Source organism: Manacus candei, unplaced genomic scaffold (assembly GCF_025592945.1).
Source record: "Manacus candei isolate 608988 ecotype Guabito, Panama unplaced genomic scaffold, ASM2559294v1 h1tg000025l, whole genome shotgun sequence".
NCBI classification, from domain to species: Eukaryota; Metazoa; Chordata; class Aves; order Passeriformes; family Pipridae; genus Manacus; species Manacus candei.
In genome coordinates this window covers 6060098-6082162 of record NW_026138073.1, presented here as the reverse complement: position 1 = coordinate 6082162, position 22065 = coordinate 6060098, and the positions used below count along the sequence as shown (strand labels likewise).

The 22065-nt window shown below is 49.4% G+C and overlaps 1 protein-coding gene across 1 annotated transcript in view; it reads right to left on the bottom strand.

Moving 5' to 3' along the window:
• The window catches only part of LRIG1 (leucine rich repeats and immunoglobulin like domains 1), a 93230-nt gene extending 72302 nt beyond the window's left edge, over window positions 1-20928 (bottom strand). Inside the window, exon 1 of the mRNA XM_051788788.1 lies at window positions 20438-20928. Coding sequence (XP_051644748.1) covers window positions 20438-20616 — 179 coding nt within the window. The 5' untranslated portion in view covers window positions 20617-20928. The remainder of the gene's footprint in view (window positions 1-20437) is intronic.
• Between the last annotated feature and the right edge of the window lie 1137 nt (window positions 20929-22065).

Below are 22065 nucleotides of genomic sequence, written 5' to 3'. Positions count from 1 at the left end.
CCTGTGCATCAGCAACAGATGGGACAGCATCAAATACAGCCTTACCACAATAGCACCTGAACCAGACACTTCAGAGAAGCTCTGCAAGGCTGCCTGCAAAAGCCCTCTGCAATCTTCACACACCACCGTGAAGGAGGGCAGAGAGCATTCCATTTACAGCCCCAGACCTGAAGGGACATCAGAAACCTGGTGCAGCCCCACTGCTCTCTTGCTATGGCACCAAACACCTGTGAAATTTTACCGTGGGCACTGACAGATGTCCTCATGTGCCATCAGCCACCTCACAGACACATGCAGTTGACAGCAGGGGCACGAAGTCAACTCCTGCACCCCCCTGTCTCCTCTGGGATGGGGAGAGTGCGGGTGAGACTGAGCCAAGCAGCCTGAATGTGATTAAGTGTTGATCAAATCCAACTATTTCATAAAGTTTCTGGTATGCCCAACCAGCTTCCATGGTCTCTGCACTTTGCTGTGATATCTGTGGGATATTTATGAGAAGTCTGCAAATGGCTCCTTGGACACTTTTTCCCCCCCCTCCTTAATAAGTCAAATGCAGTGTGAAATTCAGAGATGCACTCTGAAATCCCAGCATGGCTTGATTCTCCAAGTGAGTGCTCTCACTGGGCAATGGCACCAGAGCCCCACACCTCATGACATGCATCCTTCTGGAGAAGAGATGATCCTATGGATGGAACCCTGAGTTTTCCTGCCAGGGGGGTTGGAACTAGATGACTTAAGGTCCCTTCTGACCCAAGCCTTTAGGATTTCTATGATTCCATGATTCCAGAAATAGTTAACACCACTGCTTTTTCCCCTAACCAGTTCCCCTGACCCCACATGAGGAAACATCCCTTCTCCCACACCACCTTCCCAGCCACTGACTTCCCAGCCCATCTGCAGACAAGCTCCCAGGGGGGGCAGACAGACAGCAGGCACTTCACACCTCCCCACCATAAACCTGCCCAGAGCAATTATCCGGCCCTTTTCCAGCTGGGAACACATTGCTGCCTCATTTATAGCACCAGAGCTGCAAGGGCAGCAGGCCCCAGCTAGGCACGTAGAGAAGCTGAAGCCCCACAACAGCAGAGGAAACGCAAACACGGGGGGCTCACTCTGCCTGCCCCCCTGCCTGTGCCCATCTTAAAAAATTAATCCCAATCGTAAAAGCTGGAGCACAGCCTGTATTTCAGGCCAAACAATAAGAGGAGGCCTTTATAAGTAAGGAATCATGAAGGTTACTTAAATTAAAAACAAACCACACAAACAAATAAACCTCGCTGTCTTTCTCCCCAGCCCCATGTCGGCTGCCTGCCCCACACGTGTTATCTGCAAACCACAGGCAAAGCAATTCCCTGCTCCATCCACACTGTTTCACAATCTGCTCACTCTGAACCTTGTGCTACGTCAGGAATTAAACAAACATTTCCTCCTTCGTTGGGATTTCCCCTTGCCCCATCCAGAGCTCGGCTCCAAAGTCCAGCTGAGCAGCTGGCACAGGGCTGAGGTGAACTGTCAGCTCAGAGCTCAGCACGATCCCCACCACCTCCAACAGCCCCTCAAAAGCATCCATGGGGGGGTGGTGGTGATGGTGATAAAGCACACAGACCCCCCTGCATTGGGTAAACCAGAAAGAAAGCTGGGGGGCAGGTATCCACTGCAGTCTTCCATGAAAGACAGCCTAGGAAACAGGACACGGGCTCTGTGAAACCCCAAGCGTCCATCTCCCTTACTTCACCAAATGAGGATAAATACACTACAGGCAACAAATCACTCCATTTATCACAAAAAACTGAGGAATGGGTGAGACTTGCAGCTGCACTCCCAAAAGAAGACAAGGCTGTGGACATGTCTTCATCACAAATAGTCTAAAACCAGGACGAGACCAGAGGGCTGAGAAGGGTCAATGAGCTCCTGCAAGAATGCAGAAGAAGGGGTAGGAAGTGGAGAGAGATGCACATCCCCCACCCTTGGCTTGGGATCACCTGGTCCCAGTGCTGTGGCAAAGAGGCAGCCCCACACACCCCCAAAATACACCAAGGACAGTCAGTGTGGGGAAGGAGGGCGATGCTAAAACACAACACAGATAATGGGAACACTGCAGAAATCAAAATCTTAGTCAGCCCTAGGGACAAAAATTGTCAGGAAACCAGACTTCTTGTGCCCATTTTCATGCAGATTACTGGAGAGTATGAGTAACTGCAGAAGAAAAATTCCATGAGGAATCTTGTCCATGTTACCAAACAAGTTTATGTTACAGATTTGGGGTTTACCTGCCTTTGAAATCCCTGCAAGGGCTATAGCAGGGAACCAGCAAACTGAGAGCACAAGATAAACCAAGGGGCTGAACATTAGGGAACCAAGTCAGGTTGGCTGAATTTGTGTGGTTGCTACTATTTAATGGCAATGCCTCATTAAAGTCTGGGATAAAGGAAGCTTTTGTTAATGACCTGCTCTTTCCCTCCCTCACGTACTTTCCCCTCAGGGTTTTGGGATCACATATAAAACACACACCACCCCCCAAGCTCCTCAAGGGATTTTTTTTCCCCCAGCAAAGCTAAGGCTGACAAGACTTGACATTCCTGAAATGTTTAAATGAGGGGAGAGGGAGAAACAACATTTTTTTCAAACCCACTTTATGCATCAGAGACAAGCAAAAATTGGCTCAGGGCCAATACAAAAATTTCAAAAATATTTGAGAGATCATCTGAAATACTCCCAATGTTCCTGATGGAAAAGTCACGGGCTGCACAGTGCACCCAAGCCCCCACGCTGAATGCTGCACATTCCTGGAGGGAGCACGGAACAAAGACATAATCAAGGTGATTGACAAACCACCACACAGCGGCTGCCGGTTCCTCCCCTGAAAAAAAACCCACATCCCAGGGACTTGGTAATGAGCTTGGGATTAGGAAACCTGGCTAATGAAGAAGCAAGGGCCAAGATATCCAATTTCTGCCAAATACCAGGCAAAGCACACTGCTATCAGTAGCCATTATATTAATTATTTCACACACCAGCCCATTTTGTAGCTTTTTCCAGGCTGAGATTGCAGGACAGAACTGGGCAAGGGAAAGGGTGCAGATGGAGCACTACAGCCTGCAATAAAACCCACTGAAGGTGATACAAACCAGATGTGGATGGTAACCCCATGTGTTCTGAGAGGTGTTACAGCTCCATACGTCAGACACAGCATGTCAAACACTTCAGAGCAAGCACCCAACACCGCCAAAACACACTGGAGAGTGGGGAACATTTCGAGGGGTGCAGAAGGGGTTAACAGGAACCCACCGAGCTCCACCAGCCAATTATTCTTCCTCGGTTTACTAGCACAGAAATTTGGGCATCAAAGAGGACCACAGTGTTCCACTTGTGCAATAAACTCCTTTCACCAACATCACTTCACACTTTCTAGAGAGCAAAGTTCGCGCTGATATTGTTGGCTTTCTCACTCGCTGCTTTTTGGCACCTTCCCGCCTGCCTGGCTGTTCATTAATATGCAATCAGTACATTAAAGGCTTCATTCCACAGGCCCAGCCAGGCTGCAACAGCCTTTTCCAGCAAGTGCTGTCTTGTGCAGGACAGAAGTGCAAATGTGTTTAGGTGCTCCTAAACAGTCAAAATTAAAAAACAATATTCCCACCAATTGGGTTTTACAGAACAAGGAATTATCACCATCAATGCCACTAGTGTCCACAGAAAACCTGGAAACTATACTGAATTTCCACTCATGCTTTACTTCTCGATGCAGCAGTTACACTACTGAATTTTTGCACCATTTACAGAATGACTAACTGTAGCTACATGGCAAAGGCTGCCTCAACCCCGATGAGAAAGTTTCCACTATTTGCATTTGAATGATGGTTCAATGGGATGCTGTGAACGGTCTTCCAAAAAATCCCACCTGTTTTTTCAGCTATCCTCTAATCTTCCAGATTTGAGCAGGAAGCAGGACAGTCCTGCCTCATTTACCATCATCGTGGTTGCATGGAAAACCATGTTACCATAGATCAAAATAATTTCTGGTCTTTTGGGAGCACTTTCTGAACGGCTCCACTCCCCACACCCCTCACTCCTACCAGCTCCATCACTGAGCAACACTCATTTCAACCAGGAAACCAAGTCAGTTCAAGTTCCCTGTAGTTCTCTACAAAAAACAGTCCATCAGCTGCTGGCTAACAAGCTCCTCAATTAAACACCCTGTATTTCCTTCACAGTCTCCTCTTCTCCTGCCCCTGGGCTTGACCATTTCAGCCTCTGGTCCAGCCTATCCCCTCCTGGCCCACCCAGCATCACCTCCTGCCCTGCTTTCCAAACAGGCACAGAAAAATTACCTCAGCCTCCCATAATATATTATTAAATCCTGTCTTATTTTTCTTCCCTAGGAGACTAAACATAGGCACTTAGTTCAATATAAAACTAAGTACATGCTCAAAACAGAACAAACAGAGTTTAATTGTAAGGAGTACTAAAAAAAGCACTCTGGTAGTTCCAGGTCATTTTAAGCCACAGTAATAAGTTTTCGTCCCAGTTTTTCCAAAAGTTGCTTATGATGGAGATGAGCCCAACTGGAAAATCAAAATCAAGAATCCCTGAACTCTGAAGGAAGGTTTATCTCAGTTTGGGCCCGTATCTGTGCCGAATGCAGCACAGCCAAGTAACATTTTTCCATTACTTTTTTATCACTATTGCTTTGTGTTCTCCTCCCATGAGCACAAGGTCCCATGAAAATTTCTCCAGATGGCCCCCAGTCCCATAAATTGTTACAAATCTGGACTTACATCAGTGGGATTACAGGAGAGCAGACAAATGTGCACATGCTGGAGGGAGAGGGGACAACACAGCACTTTCAAACTGTGTTTCAAACTGGAGAGTATTTTTCATTTATAAATAGTTTACATTTTTTGGATCCAGTGGCGGACAACCCGCTCAGTCTGTACTGAAACCAAAGAAATATCATGTGTGAGCACTAACCACAGTGTAGCAGAGATAATAAACAACAGACAGGCAACCATAGGCAGTGAGGCTAGTGTTTTTGGTAGGGGAGGCAAATTAAAAAGACAAGAAACACCAAATCCAGTAACCTAATAGCAGCTAAAGAACCTATTAAATGTCAGAGGGACCCCTTTGTCCACGTTAGGCTGCAGGAGTAACCTCCACAAGGGAGCCAGTTACCTCCACCACACTCTACTGTTTTAGGAGGTCTCAGACCATTATCCCAGCACAAAAGAGGGCCCAATCCAGGTATCTGGAGCAAGGAGGGACAAAGTGCTGTCCAGGTGGTCATGCCAGGCAGGTGCACAACACAGAACGTGGGGTGGTACACGAGTCCCAGGGCAATACTCTGGGTTAAGGTGCACAGGAATAGCTCAAATTCTATGATCCAAGACAGATCTAGTACACTCTTCTAAATTTATGCAGGAAAGAACTCCAAGAAACGGGAACCACAAATACACTGTGCACCTTGCAACCACGTACCACGTTTGGAAATGGAATCCCATGGGGTGTGAAAACAACAGCTCACACTCAGCACCAGGCAAGCGAGGGCTGCTATGTACAAAGGTTTGCTGGGTTCCTTCAGAAGCCTCCAGGCTCGTGGACTTCACCAAGAGAACTGAGCTGGACTACAGCTACCTACCCCAACCTCTGCTTTCACAGCAAGTACAAGTAAAATGAGTGCTGACATCTATATCATCCGTGCTTTTACAAATGTTTTCGATATTGCATTAAACAGTATCCTTATATCCCACAGAAGAGACAAGTCTTAAAAGGAAGCGGGACAGCTCTGCTTGCCAAGCTGAGAAACCTGGACTTGGAGTATCCCTATTGAAAATCAGGCTACTGAGACCAATCTGATGTGTTTTATTACTGCAAGGAATTCCACAAATATGCTGGCAACTTTGGAACGTCAGTGCGGGTTCCTAGGTAGGAAAAAACCTCCCTAAAATACGCACTTTCCAGATTTTGCAAACGTTTACCAGATGTAAATTCACGGGCAGTTCATCTGCCATGACAAGTGTGTAGACATTAAATGCAGCAGAAGAGGCTGAGCACCCATCACTGTCGTGAGTGAAAGCCCACAGCCAGATCTGCCTGGCTGAACAAAGGTTTGTTTTCAATTATATTTCAAATTCTTCTCACAATAACTGCGTGGCATCTGGCACCAACACATCTGAGCCTTTGAAGTGGTTCTTGACTTCAAGGGGAAAAGGGGGAGGGCACAAAAAAAAAAAGGGAATCAATCAGTGATTTCACTTCAAGTCAAGCCTCTTCTCTGAAGAGAAAATGTTAACACTGCAATCCCCCAGCACCATAAATGTGCTAGAAAGGAAACAAAACAAAACCAACCAACCAAAAAAAAAAAATCAAAACAAAATCCATAATTGGGTCAAAATACCAATGGGTCTGCTCTGGGATTTCATCTTCAGAAATGAGGTTATAAGGCATGTGAGCCAATGGTCCCAGACACAGGAGCCTTCCTGCCTCCTCCCCTTGGGTACTGTGACATTCCACATCCCCTTCCCAGTCATTCATGCTCATGGCCTGTAATTAAATGCTCATGAGAAGAGACATCCAATCCCAGCAACAGCACAGTTAAGTCAGAACAGGGAGACAGCAGGTAAAGCTTGCTGTCACATTCCCCATTCAAAATGCCATCACTGGTCACCCAGCCCCAAGGAAAAGGCAGTGCTTCCACTTCCATAATTCTGGGCAAAAGCAGCATCAGCTCCCCCTGAGCTCTTCCACAGAAACTCATTGTCAATGTATGTTTGGAGCATCCATGACAGACCAGGACAGCAACACATGGGTGCTGCAGGGTGCAAACTATGGGGTGCTGGTGGCCGTGAGACTGGATCACCTCTGGACGTGCTCAGAACATTCCCAGGAGCCTTAAGCAGGTTTCTAGTGCCTGCAGGTAGATGAGCTGTCATACACCCTTTATTCCCCTTTCTTTAAGTCCACCTTTAGGTACTTAAACTCCTTTTCAGATCTAGCCTCAAATGACATTAAGATCACTGGGGAAATTAGTGTAAGAGAAGGGCAAACCTCAGTTTTAAAATGTTTATCATTTTTATCTGGCTTATTCAAATAAGCACAGCTGTGGTTTAAGAGCAACAAGGTGGTAGAGTGCAGCAGCTTCCAAGACTGGAGATGGTGGTTTTGACTGGAATGATGTTCATTTAAAGAGGGATAAAAATGCCTTATTCATTTTTCCCAAGCCATGCCCAAGTCCTACCAACTCTTTCTTGGGTCAAGCATTTTCTGGAAACATCTTCTGGCTCAAAACACTTGCAGAATTTCAAGAATCTGCTCCACAAATCTTGAGGCTGCTTTGTTCAGGAATGCTGACATGTGGGCAAAGGAAAACCAAAACGTTCCCTTGAATGCTGCAGAAAACTTTAAACCATGCCCAAGATGAAAAATGCAAGAGTCAAAACTCTGAAGGAAGTGTGGGTTTTCTGCTGCATTTCAAATATTGCCCTGAACACTCTCTTCCAGGAGGGGAAGGTGGCTGTGCCAGGACAGCCTGCGTGCTTAGCAAGGCTGATGGCCTCCATGTGCTCCCCTCAAAGCAGGGCTGGAGTCAGGAATGAATAAATAAAACAGACTTTCAGATCAAGTTTTCTTGGCCTTTACAGAGATGATCATGCTGTGAAAAACCTCTGGACAGAGTCTCTTCCCCACAGACAGGATCCACCCCTGTCCCAGTGCCTCCCTATCCACAAGCACCAAAGGCCAAGCATGCACTTGGTCTTCTGCTTGCATGGCTCTGGGGACAATACTTGAGTTGTTCTCTGGAAACATCCATTGCATTCCATGAAACTGAGAATACTAGACCTCTAGCTTATCCATAAAGCCTAATGTTTACAGGCTTATATTAGGTGAGACAGATCTTCACTGCTTTAGTTACAGGACCATTTTCAGGCTGAGGGGTCTTGCCCAAGCCAAGTCTCCTGCTGGCTGCTAAAGTACAGCCCAGCTCCTGCCACATCAGCTCATCATTTATTCCCACCCTGCTCCCCAACGAGTCCCCACAGACACCATGAGATGTGGGCTGAAGGGACACTTTTGGCTGCAGAACACCCATGTCATGGCACTGGGCTAAACGCAGACCAAAGGTGAAAAACAACCACTGTGGCAGGCTGGGCACGGGTCAAACAGCCACATACTGCCTCAAAACACCATCAAATATTAGACACACAGCATTGGCTCACTTTGTCTCAAAAGCCCTCAGTGGAAGTGGCCACGGAGGATGGTGCAGGAGCCAGCACCTGAAAGCCTGGCAGAGGGAGCAGTGCTGGAGGGTTCCTTCCTGGCTTGTCCTCTGCCTTTGACTTCCATGGACCAAGACCTAAACAGGTATCCTGCAACCCACTCCCAACACCAGGGAGTGCCAGAAGGACCAGCTCTGCTCCTCCACAGCTGACAGTCAGATGGCTCCAAAACCACCCAAACAAACCAAGAGGAATTCTGCATTTCAAACCTAAAAAGCAAGAAAACCATCAAAAGGCATTTCAGCTGTGAGAGACAATAACCTCCCCAAAACATTTCAGTGCACACTTTCAGCTCACTCCCAATCCCAACCCCAGTCACATGAGGGCTGTTGCTCTGATTGTGTATCAGACATGTTAGGAAACCAATTTCCAAGGGGGCTTGGAAATTTTCCAGCCACCAGCTCAGGGAGCCCACAGGGAGGGGATGGAGGAGCCTGGGGAGACAGTGAGCCAGAATGAGATTTGGAGGGTGATGCACCCTGCAACAGTGAGGCAGACTCATGGTTTTATAACCGGCGGTCAGAATTACTCAGGAAACCATAGAGGAAGCAATTGGAAATTGTTGGACAGGGAAACTTCCCCATTCCATTTCCAAACGCGCAGGCCCATAACTCTGCACGGAATTCTCCTTCTTTTAACCATGTCTCTCATAAACAGAGCAACACTAATTAGCATGCAGCCCCAAAAGCATTCAGCTGCCCCCCTCCCTCCCAAAAAGGTAGTTGTTTTGACTTGAAAAAAAAGAAATCTATGACAAGTCTAAACGGCTTAATCACGCACAGCCCGTTCCCCAACACGCCCTACGCCGGCATTACAACTTGCACACGGGGTGCTTCAAGCCCTCGCCTTTGAGCTGGCTCGAGTATGTGCAGCTGGAGAGTGAAGCAAACAAAGTAAATAGCAGGACCCGGAGCCCAGCCAGCAGCCTGTGCACACCGGGGCTGCTGAGCGGGATGGGGATGGGGCGGGCACGGGAGCATGCAGGGAAGGTGTGGGGAAAAAGCTTATGCAGTCCGAATTAAAGGAAAGCCTGGAAGCTGCAGTGAGCCCAGGAGACACAGAGAGGGATGCAGCATGGTCCCAGTGTCCCTGCCAGCTGAAAGGACAGCTCAGGCTCTTGTGAAGCAGACCACAAAGTGGTAGCACTTGAGACAAGTGCAAGGAGCCATGAGAGAGAAAAGCTACAGTAAACAGCTTGGGCTGAGATTTGGCATCTCCCAAGGATGCTGCCCAGCTCTGCCTTCTCCTCACAGCTGCCATAAAGCCCAGATCCCTTGGGTAGCTGGAGTGGGAAGGAACACCAGGCAGGCATCCCTGCCCTGCCACAGTGATGCCAGGGGGATGCAGACACCTAGGGCTGCTGCTCCCCACCCATAGCCCATTGTTCATCAAGGCCATGTAGGCACCTTCTTCATGGAAACACTGCTTCCAGAGGAGCAGCAAGTCACCAAAAACAATTCCTAGCTATGGCCATGGCAGTCACAAGGCCTTGTTGCTCTCTGGCTGAGACACCCCTCCACTGCACGGTGGCACTACTTTATATACAGAAAAACAACCATGTTGGTCCCCAAAGAGGCCAGGATTTGGATGCTGCTTCCACAGCATGCCCTGCTCAGGGGAACAAAGCACGGAGTAACCCAGCACTAAACCCTCAGCTCCTAGCTATGGAAGTTTTAGCTAATGCCAGCACCATCCCAGCAAGACTCTGAATACCTCCTAACAAAGGTAAGCACAGCCCTCAGCAGAGCCCTGTCTCACAGCTGGGTTTCCATTATCCACTTTTCCTGCAGGGATGGTTTAATGGCACCACTCCTCCCCACAGAGATTCTTTGATGTCTCATACAGGATAATCTCACACTGCTTCTCTTCCCTCAGTGGGGATACAGCCACCCTCCTCAGCCTGCTGCCTATGGAGCGGCAGGCATTCCAAATTTGAGTTCACTCCTTAAAGTGAAGCTGGCCAACAGCATCAAAACCTCTGGGGGAAGAGAACAGACATATGCACCATGGCACAGCCTCCTTTCTCAGGAAACCTGGCTAAACAGCTAAACCTGCCTCAGAGGTTATTAAACCAGGGAGGAGCAAATCTGCTAATTGTTCTCTAAAATTGTTCTAAGTAGACAGTATAAGCCAAACACATCCTGTTAGATCTGTACAAGTTTCTGTCCAAAGAGATTAACTCAAAGACCAGTACATGTCTCTGCTGGTAAGGTCAGCAAGGATCAAACTGGAGCTCCTGGAAAAAGTTCAGCTCACCAAGGAGTCAAAAGCCAAACAACTTCACTGGGGAACTGGACTCAGCCCCACAGATAGATTCATTTACTGAAACTGCAGGAGCTGATGGAGTTCCACACACACCCCTGTGGGCTGCAGGGACAGGCTGCCAGCTCCTTGTCCAACAAGCAAACCAAGTGACACCACCCAAGATGGAACTGCTCAGAAACCAGGGGCAAAGTCTCAGCACTGCAGACCTCCTCCCAAAGCAGAACACTTCTCCTTGCCCATTCACACAGCAGAGGTGGAGTCTGCCTATTTTATTATTGTTTTCTAACCTACTATAACAGTAAAGGTTTATTCATCTACTCTTATGAAGAGAGTCATTCAACCCCCTTAATTTAATCAAGCTCAACAGCTTTTGGGTGGTCACCATCTCACTAACAAAGGCTGGAAAGGGGGAGGGAAGATATACAAGAGGTTTACAACCACATGAAACAATAAAGATGGCACAACTCTCACAAATGCTTCCAAATCATGGAAGTCTAGAAATACACACTATTTTATTTACTGGTTTAATGCAGAATGCATGCCCTACTCCAAAAGAATCCAAAGGTGTTTGAAAGCCAAGAATTCTGACTTACAAGACTTGTTTAAGGAGGAAAACAGGAGGAACAGAGTTGTTTATAGACTAACAGACAGGAAGAGCACAAAAACATGTTTAGCAAAGGGAAAGTGCAAAATATTATGACACCTTTCAAAATAAAACATCATATGGTCTGTTTAAATCTAAAACAAGAGAAATCTCCCCATTTTGCCAAAACAAATGAAATACAAGTGTGGATGTGACTCTGCCCCTGGTTCAGAAGGGGACAAAGGTTTATGGTGAGTTACACAGACAGAGCACAGGATGCTCTCCTGGCTCCCCAGCAAGGCCAGACCACAGGCAGCAAAGAGCTGAGCACCAGCCAACTGCCCTGTGTCAGCAGCAGTCGGCAGTTCTGCCCTGCCCATGCCTGTGCCATCACCAGACAGGTTCAGGAGCGATGAAGTAACTGGGCATGAGAGAAGGGGAACAGGATGAGGAACATCCAGGATGATCAAGAGACACCTCCTCATCCTCTGCAAATGACAGAGCTCATTGTTAACACGGGCCACGAACCCAATCCTGCCATACTCCCCATCCTCACACCTCCCTGGGGCTGCAGAGCCTGGTGAGAAAGGAGAAAACCCCATGGCTTGGGGCACTTTCCAGCTCCAACTCAAAGCAACCACCTTGTGCTGGGGAAGAACCAAATTCGGGTTGCCTGCTCACTGACTGGGCTGCTGCTGTGAGAGCTCATCCTGTCCAGACAGCTAAAGGATATTTTTTAGGTCTGTGCTAAAGAAAGGCTTCTGGAGCTTTTTCACAGCTCTGGAAGCCGGGTGGGTCACAGCTGACCGAGACACAGCAAAAAAGCAAGCACAGGCTGCCCAGGGCTGCTCCCCAGACAGTGGAGGAGAGCAAGCCCCAGCCTCCCCCCACACACAGCAGAGGAAGGAGAGGCACCACTGTTTGGACAACTGGAACACATTTAGGGGGCAATTTTTTCACAGGGCCTCCAGCCAGGCTGTTTCCTATGACCATCGTTTTATTACCCCTGATACAACCCACAGACCAGCAGCTTGCCCATCCACAAAGTCTCCCACTACCCCACTCCTACAAGGACATCACCCACACCAAGTCCCAATGGGGGGCCTACTCACCCAGAGTACCTCCAGCATCACATTCTTAAATGCAACTACAAGACAATGCCCAGTAACCCATTATCTCCATGCCAATATCTTTCATCAACTCAACCTCAGTACCCATCTGTGCTGGGGATCAGCCAAGCACTGTCACACCTGGCCAGCCATCACTTTTTTGGAGTATTTTTTAGATGACAAATAACACAGAAAACCTGTGTTTATACTGGCGTGCAGCAGGCTAAAACAGACTTTAAGTGCAGTTATAAAACAGCCCAGCACACCAGCTAGGCAAAATGTGTTTGGAACTCGCAGGACAGTATTTGGAGAGGCTTGTGAGTAGCTGGTGTTGATGGTAAACTCTCCAGAGCAGAGGAATATACACAGCATTGAAAGGTAACAGGGTCCCATTCTGGTAAGTGTCCATCCCAAAATCACAGGCTTTGGACAACCAGAGGGAGATGTCAGTGGTGAGCATGGATCCATGTCCCTGTGGGAAGCAGCACAACCCTGACTTGGCATTCTGAATTTCTCATTTCCTTCTTGTACCTGAGGGTTTGTGTGCCTTCCTGCAGGGAGCAAAAAACTGCAAGTTGAAGGAGGTGATCTAGGAAAAACATCTTAATTCAAGATTTCCCAGCCAAATTTCCACTGAACTCAAGCAGAGTGTTCTCTAATCTGAAAAGATTCATCTGAAAACAGGCACCTTCAAAGCAGAAACATTTGCAACACAACCAAGTACGGCTGAGTAGGATTTAAAAGAATTACATTTAAGACTGCACCTCTGCCAACTTCAAAAATTAATGAGGCTGCCCCAGTGGGTCTAAAAAAGACACTGAAGGAAAATTCACAGAAGTTACTGCCTCATTATGGGCAGAAATATCAAGACTACCCTCCCCCCCAAAAAAACCCCAAGACATTCTCTTGCACATAGAACTTCAGCTCCAACACAAAGCCTTAGGCAGCCAATGCACTTTTAAATGCAAATTTGTGCATGACACTGAAGTATACATTTAAAAAATCTGCAGCTCCACATAAAATTATTCAATTGTTAAGTGTCTCCTATACTGTTCCTCCTGAAATCCATGCAGAGCCACTGTGGGGAACTAACAAAACTGCCATGACAGATGCAAAGAACCAACTGTCCTGCTTGCACGTCCAGCATGGTTCATATTAATAAAAGCCAAGCAGATGGCTACAGTTGGAGACCTGTCCTTCAGTTCCTACTCAAACTGAAAATGCAACCACGTGGAAGTGAACCATGCTCCTGGAATTGGATGTGACACATCATCAGGTCCTGAGAGGTGTCCCTAAAATAGCAGGGCCTGCTTCTAGACATCTCCAAAATTATATGGTTGTGGCTTGAGAGACAACGTGCTGAAAGCATAATGAGGGAGCATAACATATTACATATGTTGTGGTCCTGCTCTGAAGCTGGAGGAGGCTGGGGTTGAAGGACTTGGGCTGCAGCACAGGACTTGGTTAACTATTAATGCATGACTCAGCTACAACAATAATAGGTATTTCATGTGATGCATTAGCACAACGGCATCCCGGTCCTTGACTTAGGCCCCTAAGCATAGTGGAAAAAAATATCTCAGACCACATCATTTAATAGCTGACATATCAGGAAACAGGTTTGATTCACACTTTAGTTTCTTCCTGCACACTCTGGAGCCTCACTCTGCTTGTTTCTTCACTAAAACCCAGCAAGTGACTTCTGAAAAGAGCTACAGGGGATGCCCAGGTTTGCATGAAATCACAACCCAGACCAAGGTGCTTTATTTATTTACTGTTATTCACCGATGCCAATTCTATGTTAAATGGATCCCCTCACCCAGAATGAGGTGCTAATTCCTGCCCAGCCCAGGTCCTGCAGAGCTGATGAACCTGAAGCCTGGATTTTTCACAGATGGCTCTTCGCAGCAACATTAGTCTAAATTATCTCTACTCCACTCATGCACATGACCCCATCCAGCTCCAAGGGAGTCACACCGGGTGATTAGGTTAGCAGCACAAAATGATTATGTTAAAAGCTGATGAGCTGAGCTAACTCAATCCAAGGTGTCTGGCGGGGCAGGCAACAAGATCAATTAAAAGCCCTGCAGCCCTAATTGGGAGTTTCTGGGTGCACTGCCATACCAGTCAGGGACAATACACAAATCAGGGGCAAATACACAAATTCTGAGTAGATCTGGCTACCGAGGAATGAAAGCCATCATCCCAATTTGCAGCCACTCAAACTTCAAGACACAACTTTTAACTCCCCTTCAAGAGATCAAAGCAATCGGAACCCAAAGACAGGCACTGCCGGGGCATGCCCAGGGTGGCACCCAGCAATTCCCAGCTGCCCCGCAGAGCCAGTGGCAGATGCACATATATCCATGAGCTCAGGTGCAAGCACAGAGTAAGGAAGGCACTTCTCCAGCACGGAGAATTCTTGGGGGATTGCCTCAACATGAAGCCACCTTTAACCTTTCCTTCCAGCAGGTTCTTCTGAAGCTACACACAGGGAACATCCTTCCAGTGCTCTCAGACTTCCCTGCACCAGGTGAGGCTCACACCAACTAAAGCCCTATCTCAGCAAAGTGCTTCTGCACCTGCCTAAATCCCCAGAGACCAGACTCCAACACCACTTTAACTTAAGCAGGGACCTGAAATCTCACCCATGCTCAAGGAAGCATTTAAGCACCTGAAGTGCTTTGTTGAAGTGTCTGGGCTCCCAAACCTATCATTTACCACCTCTCTAGCTTCCTGATGCCATCAAGCAAAGGGACAAAAAACCTCACATTTGCTCCTTAAACTCCAAGCAAAAAATTTTCTCCTGCCCAAACCTTACATCCACGCAACTGTAGAGCACTTCGCAAAAGCAAAGAAAAAATATTCAACTGTACCTAACACATAAAATAGTTGATTTTTCTAGAGAACAATCGATGGTGTGTTTCGGCTGCCTACTGAGATGCTGGTTCCCCTGCCCTGGGAATTTTCCCTCTGCAGCTCCTCCTCCCCCAGCTCCCAGACCATCCATTCTCCCCTTTTCAAACTGCACCCATTGTAAACTGCACTGAATATTAACACAGCCCATTGAGCACTTGCTCCTTTTGTATGGGACCCCTGCGTTTCAAATTGCAGTCACTGTAGAGAGGAAAAGTCTCAAAGTGATTAAATGCCATGAAGTTTCTCAAAAGGAGAGAGGAATATGCAGAGGAGGCTGAGGGGGTCCTAGAGCCTTTCACTTGAAGCCAGGGGCTTCAGCGAGAGCCAAAAAGGCTTCTTGGTGCCGGTATTTTATCCCTCGTTAAGAATCTCACGTGTATTTCTAATTCTAGTCCGATGAGCCAATTTCTGCCCCGGCTGGGGCTCGGTCCAGGATGAACAGCAGATGCAGAGGGTTTGCTGTTAACTGTGGCTCTCCTGGAAGAGCTGATAAATACTGCAGCATGCTGAGGGTGGTCAGCGAATCCACCAACACATGTTCTCACAGGAGGGGTGGATTCACTTGCAAGCACGTGTTTATTTGTGCTTAAGCAGCAGGCCCGCAGAGGCACCGCTTTGCAAGGAGAGGCTCTGCCGTTACCCACCAGGGCCAAGCCCCAGTGCAGGAACTGCAATCCCTTAGGGTGCAGAGCCATCCTGCAGCCCTGGGCCTGGACACTATCCCCAAGCAGGGCCACTGACAAGGACAATGCTCCAGGAAGCACCAAATCAAAGTGTGGAATAGCAAGCCAAGCAGGATTTCTTTTACATGCACCACCAGCTCCCAGCACTGTCCCATCTGAGCAGGAAATCCTTCCTGGGCCATCACACAGGAGGGAGCCACCGCCTTTGCAGCGTTTCTGGGGTTTCTACTCTGTTACCCCAGGAGGAAGGAGGGGGACCGGCCATCTGCACCAATCCACATCCCTCTCCCAAGCCATCCTTCAAACACTCCGTGGGGTCTCTGCAGCTGCACAGGGTCAGGCACCAGGAGCCCAGGGTGACGATTACTTAATCTTTGTTCCATTATTTCAGCGGGCCTGGAAGTAGGACATGCAGGAGAAGTACTGCCAGCAGCACTCCCCTCTCCCGGCAACTGTCAGCAGGAGAGTCTTCTCAACCACCTCCTCTTCCAGCATCTGCAGGAGTATGAGTTATTCCAGAGCTCAAGAGCAACTAATGTCCTTCTCCACAAGTCCCATGCAACCTGCAGCAGCACAGCCCCTTACCATGTAAGCTTCTACCTTCTAACATGTGAGAGCAAAGCAACAAGACCTGACACATTAAAACCCCAGTTCAGCAAGAAATATCAGCTTATAGGTAATTTTGAGCACAAACATTCAGTTTCGTTGCCTTTAACAATATCTCTTTGTATGTATACACTTGAACACAGCAAGAGTCTGCTAATGACTTCTAGCTGAAATGCATTTCCAGGCCCTAAAACTACTGACAGGCACCCACAGGACTTTAAAAAGCATCCAGACACTTTGCCTGGATCTCTCCAGAGAGCAGCAGCACAGTGCAAAGAGCCAACATCCATGTAGCTGGTGCCTCGGGGCAACTTATCCATATAGTCAAACCCTGGGAAACAGAGAGCAGCTCTTAGCCCAGCTCTCCTGGGCACTTGAGGACTCTGCATTTTCCCAGACATGCCAGGCACATGCACACTGACACAGAGGCAGAAGGGTCCATGCACGGATGCTCAGTATCCAAAAAAACACACCCTAGTCATTTGGGTCAAAAATACACGATACATCTGTTTAAAATAAGAACTTTTCCTTTCCTGCAGACCATACCAGCAATGAATTAGCTATCCAACTGCAGTCTCACTGCCCCAAAAATCTTCTCATCAAAAATCTGCACCTAAAATACTATTGCTTTATCACTACGTAGGAAGGAAAAACCCTCATACATGATGCCTAGAGGAAATATCTTCTGTCACCCCTCAAAAATTAAGATGCATGGAGAGACAGAAGCAGAGGATGCAGGGGATGTGCCATGCCCCCAGTGCTGCTGGAGCCCTGGCTTTTTAGAGCATGAAGCATTTTCTACTTAAGCTTGGCCCTACACTTCATGCCACCCTTTACACTCTAACGCAGAAACAAATTTCAGACTTAAACGATGAAAGATGTGAAGCACCTTCAGCATCTTCCAAGTGAGGCACCGCAAAGGAGCCCTGGGCACAGCAACTGCCCAGCACACTTTGACTCTCCCGATGTTCCCCATGGACCTTTCCCAGCTGCAGAGGTTGCAGCAGCTGGGTGCTGGTGCAAGGACAGGAGGGATCATGGCAGAGTGTTGCAACGTGCCCTCAGCAAGTCAAGCACACTTATATAACTGGCACACAGTGTTGAGGCGTCCGTTGCTTTTAAGGAAAAAAAAAGCAAACACCAAAACCCCAAAATAAAACAAACAAAAAAAACCCACCCAAAAAACCCAGAGCAACAAAACAAAAACCCCCACACATCTATGCCACACTACATTAACTGTAAGTGACTGCAGCCCTTCTGCATATCAGTTATTACTTTTGAAAGCTTGGGAGAAAAATTACAACTACGGGCTCTACTGCCAACAGAGAAATAACAATAGTTTCCAAAAGTTCCAATGCCTTTCCTCGGTACTGATAGTCCTGTTGACAAAATACGCGGCGTGATTAAGTCAGTTCCAGAACCCTCTCCGGCCTGCCGAGCAGCATTTCCACCCCTACAAACAAAAGCTTTATCTCCAACACACTGAAAACCGACTCCAAGCACTGCCCCGGCATTGTGGCACTCGTTAGGAATAAAGATAAACTGCTAAGGAGGGATTGTTCAATAGAGCTTTAATGAAGTTAAAGCACAGCCACCGCAGCCACTGGAAACTGGATTTATCTCGTCACCCGTTAGCGATCGAACATGCCCGAGCTTATCCCCCCGGGGGAGCAGGCACCTCCGGCGGGACACAGCCTGCCCAGAAGTGACGGAGATGCGGGATGCACAGCTCCAACATCACCCATCGCAATCCAGCTTGTGGCTGGGGAACCCGCATTCCCTGCACTACACTCGGCATCAGCCATGGACCACTGCAAACCCTCACGTTTGCCTTCTGTTTCTTTAAAAAGACAAGTTAAAAACACCCAACCAAACAAAAAAAAGCAACAGATAGTTGCAGAGGTAACTTTTCTCCAGCACGTGGTGCTTTTATAGAGGATATTAAACTACTAAAAAAGTGAGTTAGCAACTCCGCAAAAATCAGCATTTATGGTCCCACCAAGCATGAAAAACGTGCTTCATCTTGGTTCCTAAACTGAAATAAGGAATTTTAAGTAATTTTAGTAATTAGAAATAGTATTACTTTAAGAACAAGAGTATTTACAATAGCTTCAACGTCTGCTTTTTATACTAGCTATGGAGTAGGAAAAAAGCCTTAATTTTGCATTTTCAGATACAAAAACCATCACTTTAACCAATTCTTTGGCTAGTTTAGAACAGAGTTACAAGCCATATTTTAAGTGGCTAAACGACCAACAGCCCACAGGTCCGCAGCAGAAGATTTATACGTGCTATTACTTCACCAGTAAAATTCAAAATGAACACAAGACACTCAAAAATCTGTTCCATATAAAAAAGACACTCCTGGGTATTAGCACGCCGGGAAAAAAAAAACACACAACAATAAATTTGTTCTGTTTGGGCTATTAACGCATTTCCCTGCCCGAACAAAGATACACTGTCCTATTTTAAGAGGTGCATGGGAATGCTGGAATTACGCTGACAAGACTAAAAGCTCACTCTGAAAGGTGCCCAAGGAAGGATCCTTCAAAGCACTCGGCAACAGGTGAATGGGATGAGTCAGGGTTTTAATGCAGAGTCCACACGTTCCTCTCAGTATGACACCTGATAATTTCAAGTAAAACAAGGCATTTCTGCAGCCAGAAGTGAATACCACCAGGAGGACCTGACAAACCTCTAATACTTCTTCTTAATAAGGAGCTGGATGATCTCCAGCAACACTTCAGTGACCGTTCTTTCTCCTGGCAGAGCTGAGGAGTATCTATTACAACCAGGGGTTTTATAGATTCAATAATCTATAAATCTGTTCAAACAGCAGAAAGGCCTCATGACATAAGCACTGTTTTCCCTCTCCCTTCCCCGATCTTTATTTCCCCAAGTTTTGGTCATAGTCGAGGGCACTTATTTTTATAAGTTCGTGAGGGCATACACACTTAACTCTCAGTCCTCCTGGACTGTCAAACGGCTTGAGCTGTCAAACCTGAGCACACTTTCCCCCCGAATCTCTTGAGCTTCAAGGTGTCTCATGTTTTATTTCAGCTTTTACCAGCCCAGAGCAGCGGTCCCACAATCGGAGCGGGAAGTGGCAGTGACCGCGTCCTGTGCTTGGGCACGTACCTGAGCCCCTTAAAACACCCTTCTGGGGATAAAAACCACCCCACCACAGTGCTGCCCCAACCCCCAGGTGCAGGGCTCTAAGCTCTGCTGCCATCCAGGACACACGAAACACTCGAGGATAATGACCTCGCTACATGGACAAGTATTGGGGGAGGGCCGGTTTTACTGAAAAACACCTGGATTTTATCGAAACACCCGGATTTTATCGAAACACCCCAACAGCCCACAACTCCGTTTCGATCTCCCCCGAAAGTCACCCCCTAAAAAGCTGGCAGCACGGAAGGGCCAAAAGGGCGAGTGCGGCCCCGGTCCTGGGGGTCCGCATTCGGCCGCCCCTGCGCGATGCTGGGCGCGCCCCGCTCCCAGCCCCGGGACAGCGGGGATGGATGGATGGATGGATGATGTCCTAATAAGGATTCGGGAGCCCACGCTGTCCGTTATCTCCAGCAGATCCCATCGTTAGAGACCAAACCCGCTCCCAGCTTTCCTTCCTCCGGGACGCGCGCACGGAGCAGAGGGAGCGCCAGCCCCGCACGGGAGCGGGCGGCGGGGGGAACCCCGAGCTCCCACCTTGTACGCGGGACCGGCATCGCTCCCGGCGTCTCCATCACCCCGGGTGGGATCCCGACGGGACAGCGCACCGCGGGCCGAGCCCCGCACCGCGCAGCTCCGCGCCCGCAAAAGGCGGTCCGCTCCGCTCCGCTCCAACAAACAACCCGGAGTTCTACGGCGATTTCTGCGGGAAGTTTTCCCGTCGCTGACAACGCGCCAACAAGCGCAGGTTCGGCCGCCCACACATCCCATCCCCGCGGGTCCCCCCCGCCGCTCGCCCCCTCTCCCCGGAGCCCCCCCGGTACTCACACGTGCCGCGGCCAGCGGGGCAGGTCCCGGGGCAGGGCGGGCAGTGCCAGCCCGCCGCATCCCAGCGTGTCCCCGCCGCAGGAGCAGCCGGCGGGGCAGCCCCCGGCGGCGGCCGAGCCCAGCGGCCCCAGCAGCAGCAGCAGCAGCAGCGCCGCCGCCGCCCGTGACGGCAGCGCCATTTTGTATCCGGCACCGGGGCAACGTCCGCGGCGGGAGGAGGAGGACGAGGAGGCGGCGGCGGGAGCGCTCAGCGCCGCTCCGCCGCCCGCACCATCGCCTCGCCCGCCGGCCCCGCGGGGCTCTCACGGCTCACCGGCATCCACCGCCGGGCGGGCACAGTCCGCGTCCCCCGCCGCGGGGAGCGCCTCCTCCTCCTCCTCCTTTCAGTCGGCGGGCGCTGGCCGTGCCCGCTGCGCTGGCCGTGCCCGCCGCGCCGTGTCCCGGCACCGCCGCTCCCGCCCGCCCCGAGCGCCGCTCACCGCGGACCCACGTTGGCGACACCGCAACATGTATCCGCGCCGCCCCCCGCGCGCCCGCCCATTGGCTGCCGGGCGGCCCCCGGCGCGTCACCATTGGCCGGGAGCCCCCCGGGCTCGCCGCCGCGGCGTCCCATTGGTGCTCCCCGCCCGTCAATCAGCGGCGCCGGGCCCGCCTCCCTTTGCCACTCCAGGTGTGAACGCGCCGCCCCCGCGCGGTGCCTCTTAAAGGGGCCGCGCCCGCCGCGCCCTCCCCGCGGGACACGAACCTCCCTCCCGGAGGTTTGGGCAATCTGCTGGAACACCAGGGAATGGGGGCTTCCCTGCACCCCCGCGAGCCCTTCTCTGGCCACCGCGAAGTGGCTGTGGGGCCACACTCTCCGTAGGGTGTCCTGCCACGACCTCCCGTCCCCGCGATCCCTGAGTGGATCAATGATCCACGCGTGTTGCAGACCAAACCTAAGAACAGGCTGCACTTCCCAAATGTGCCGCTGCGTTTGGAAGCCCAGCACACGGCAGATGTAAAAGGAGCACACCCGGGTCGAAGTGTGACTCACCAGAGCCGCACCGAGAGCATTACGGGCACAGCTCATGTCAGAGCATCGATACACTCCAAGGACTGACTTTAGAGGCTGCTCCTGAGCTTAGTGGAGAGCGTCCAACTGACTTTGGAGGTGGCCTGACACAGCATTTAGGGGAGGACACTCTTGGAGGGCGGGTGGGAGTGTGGTTTAACCCCTTACACCAGGAGCTGAATGGGGAGAAAGGGGATATTTTATGGAGAGAAACACATATTACGGCCCAATCCTGCTTCCACTAGCTTTGCTTAGATTTCCAACCTTCTGCTGCAGATTTCTGCTCATTGTGGGGACAGAGCTGTATTTCTTTTCTGTAATGGGTCGGGGCATTGCACAAGAGGATGCTTTAATCGTGCTGCTCCTCTGTCAAGAGTCCCATGTCTCTGCACACAAAACAGCCTGCACAAGAGGAATGGCATTCCAGGTTGTTCAAGGTGGCACCCAAGCTCCTGAAAGTACCTCCTCCTGAAAGGCAGCAAAACTGGATCCTGAAAGGCAGCTAACCTGGACTGGTGTCACCCAGAGAACAGATGGGGTCAGCTGAACCAAAACCCAGGTGTGATGTTGGATTTGC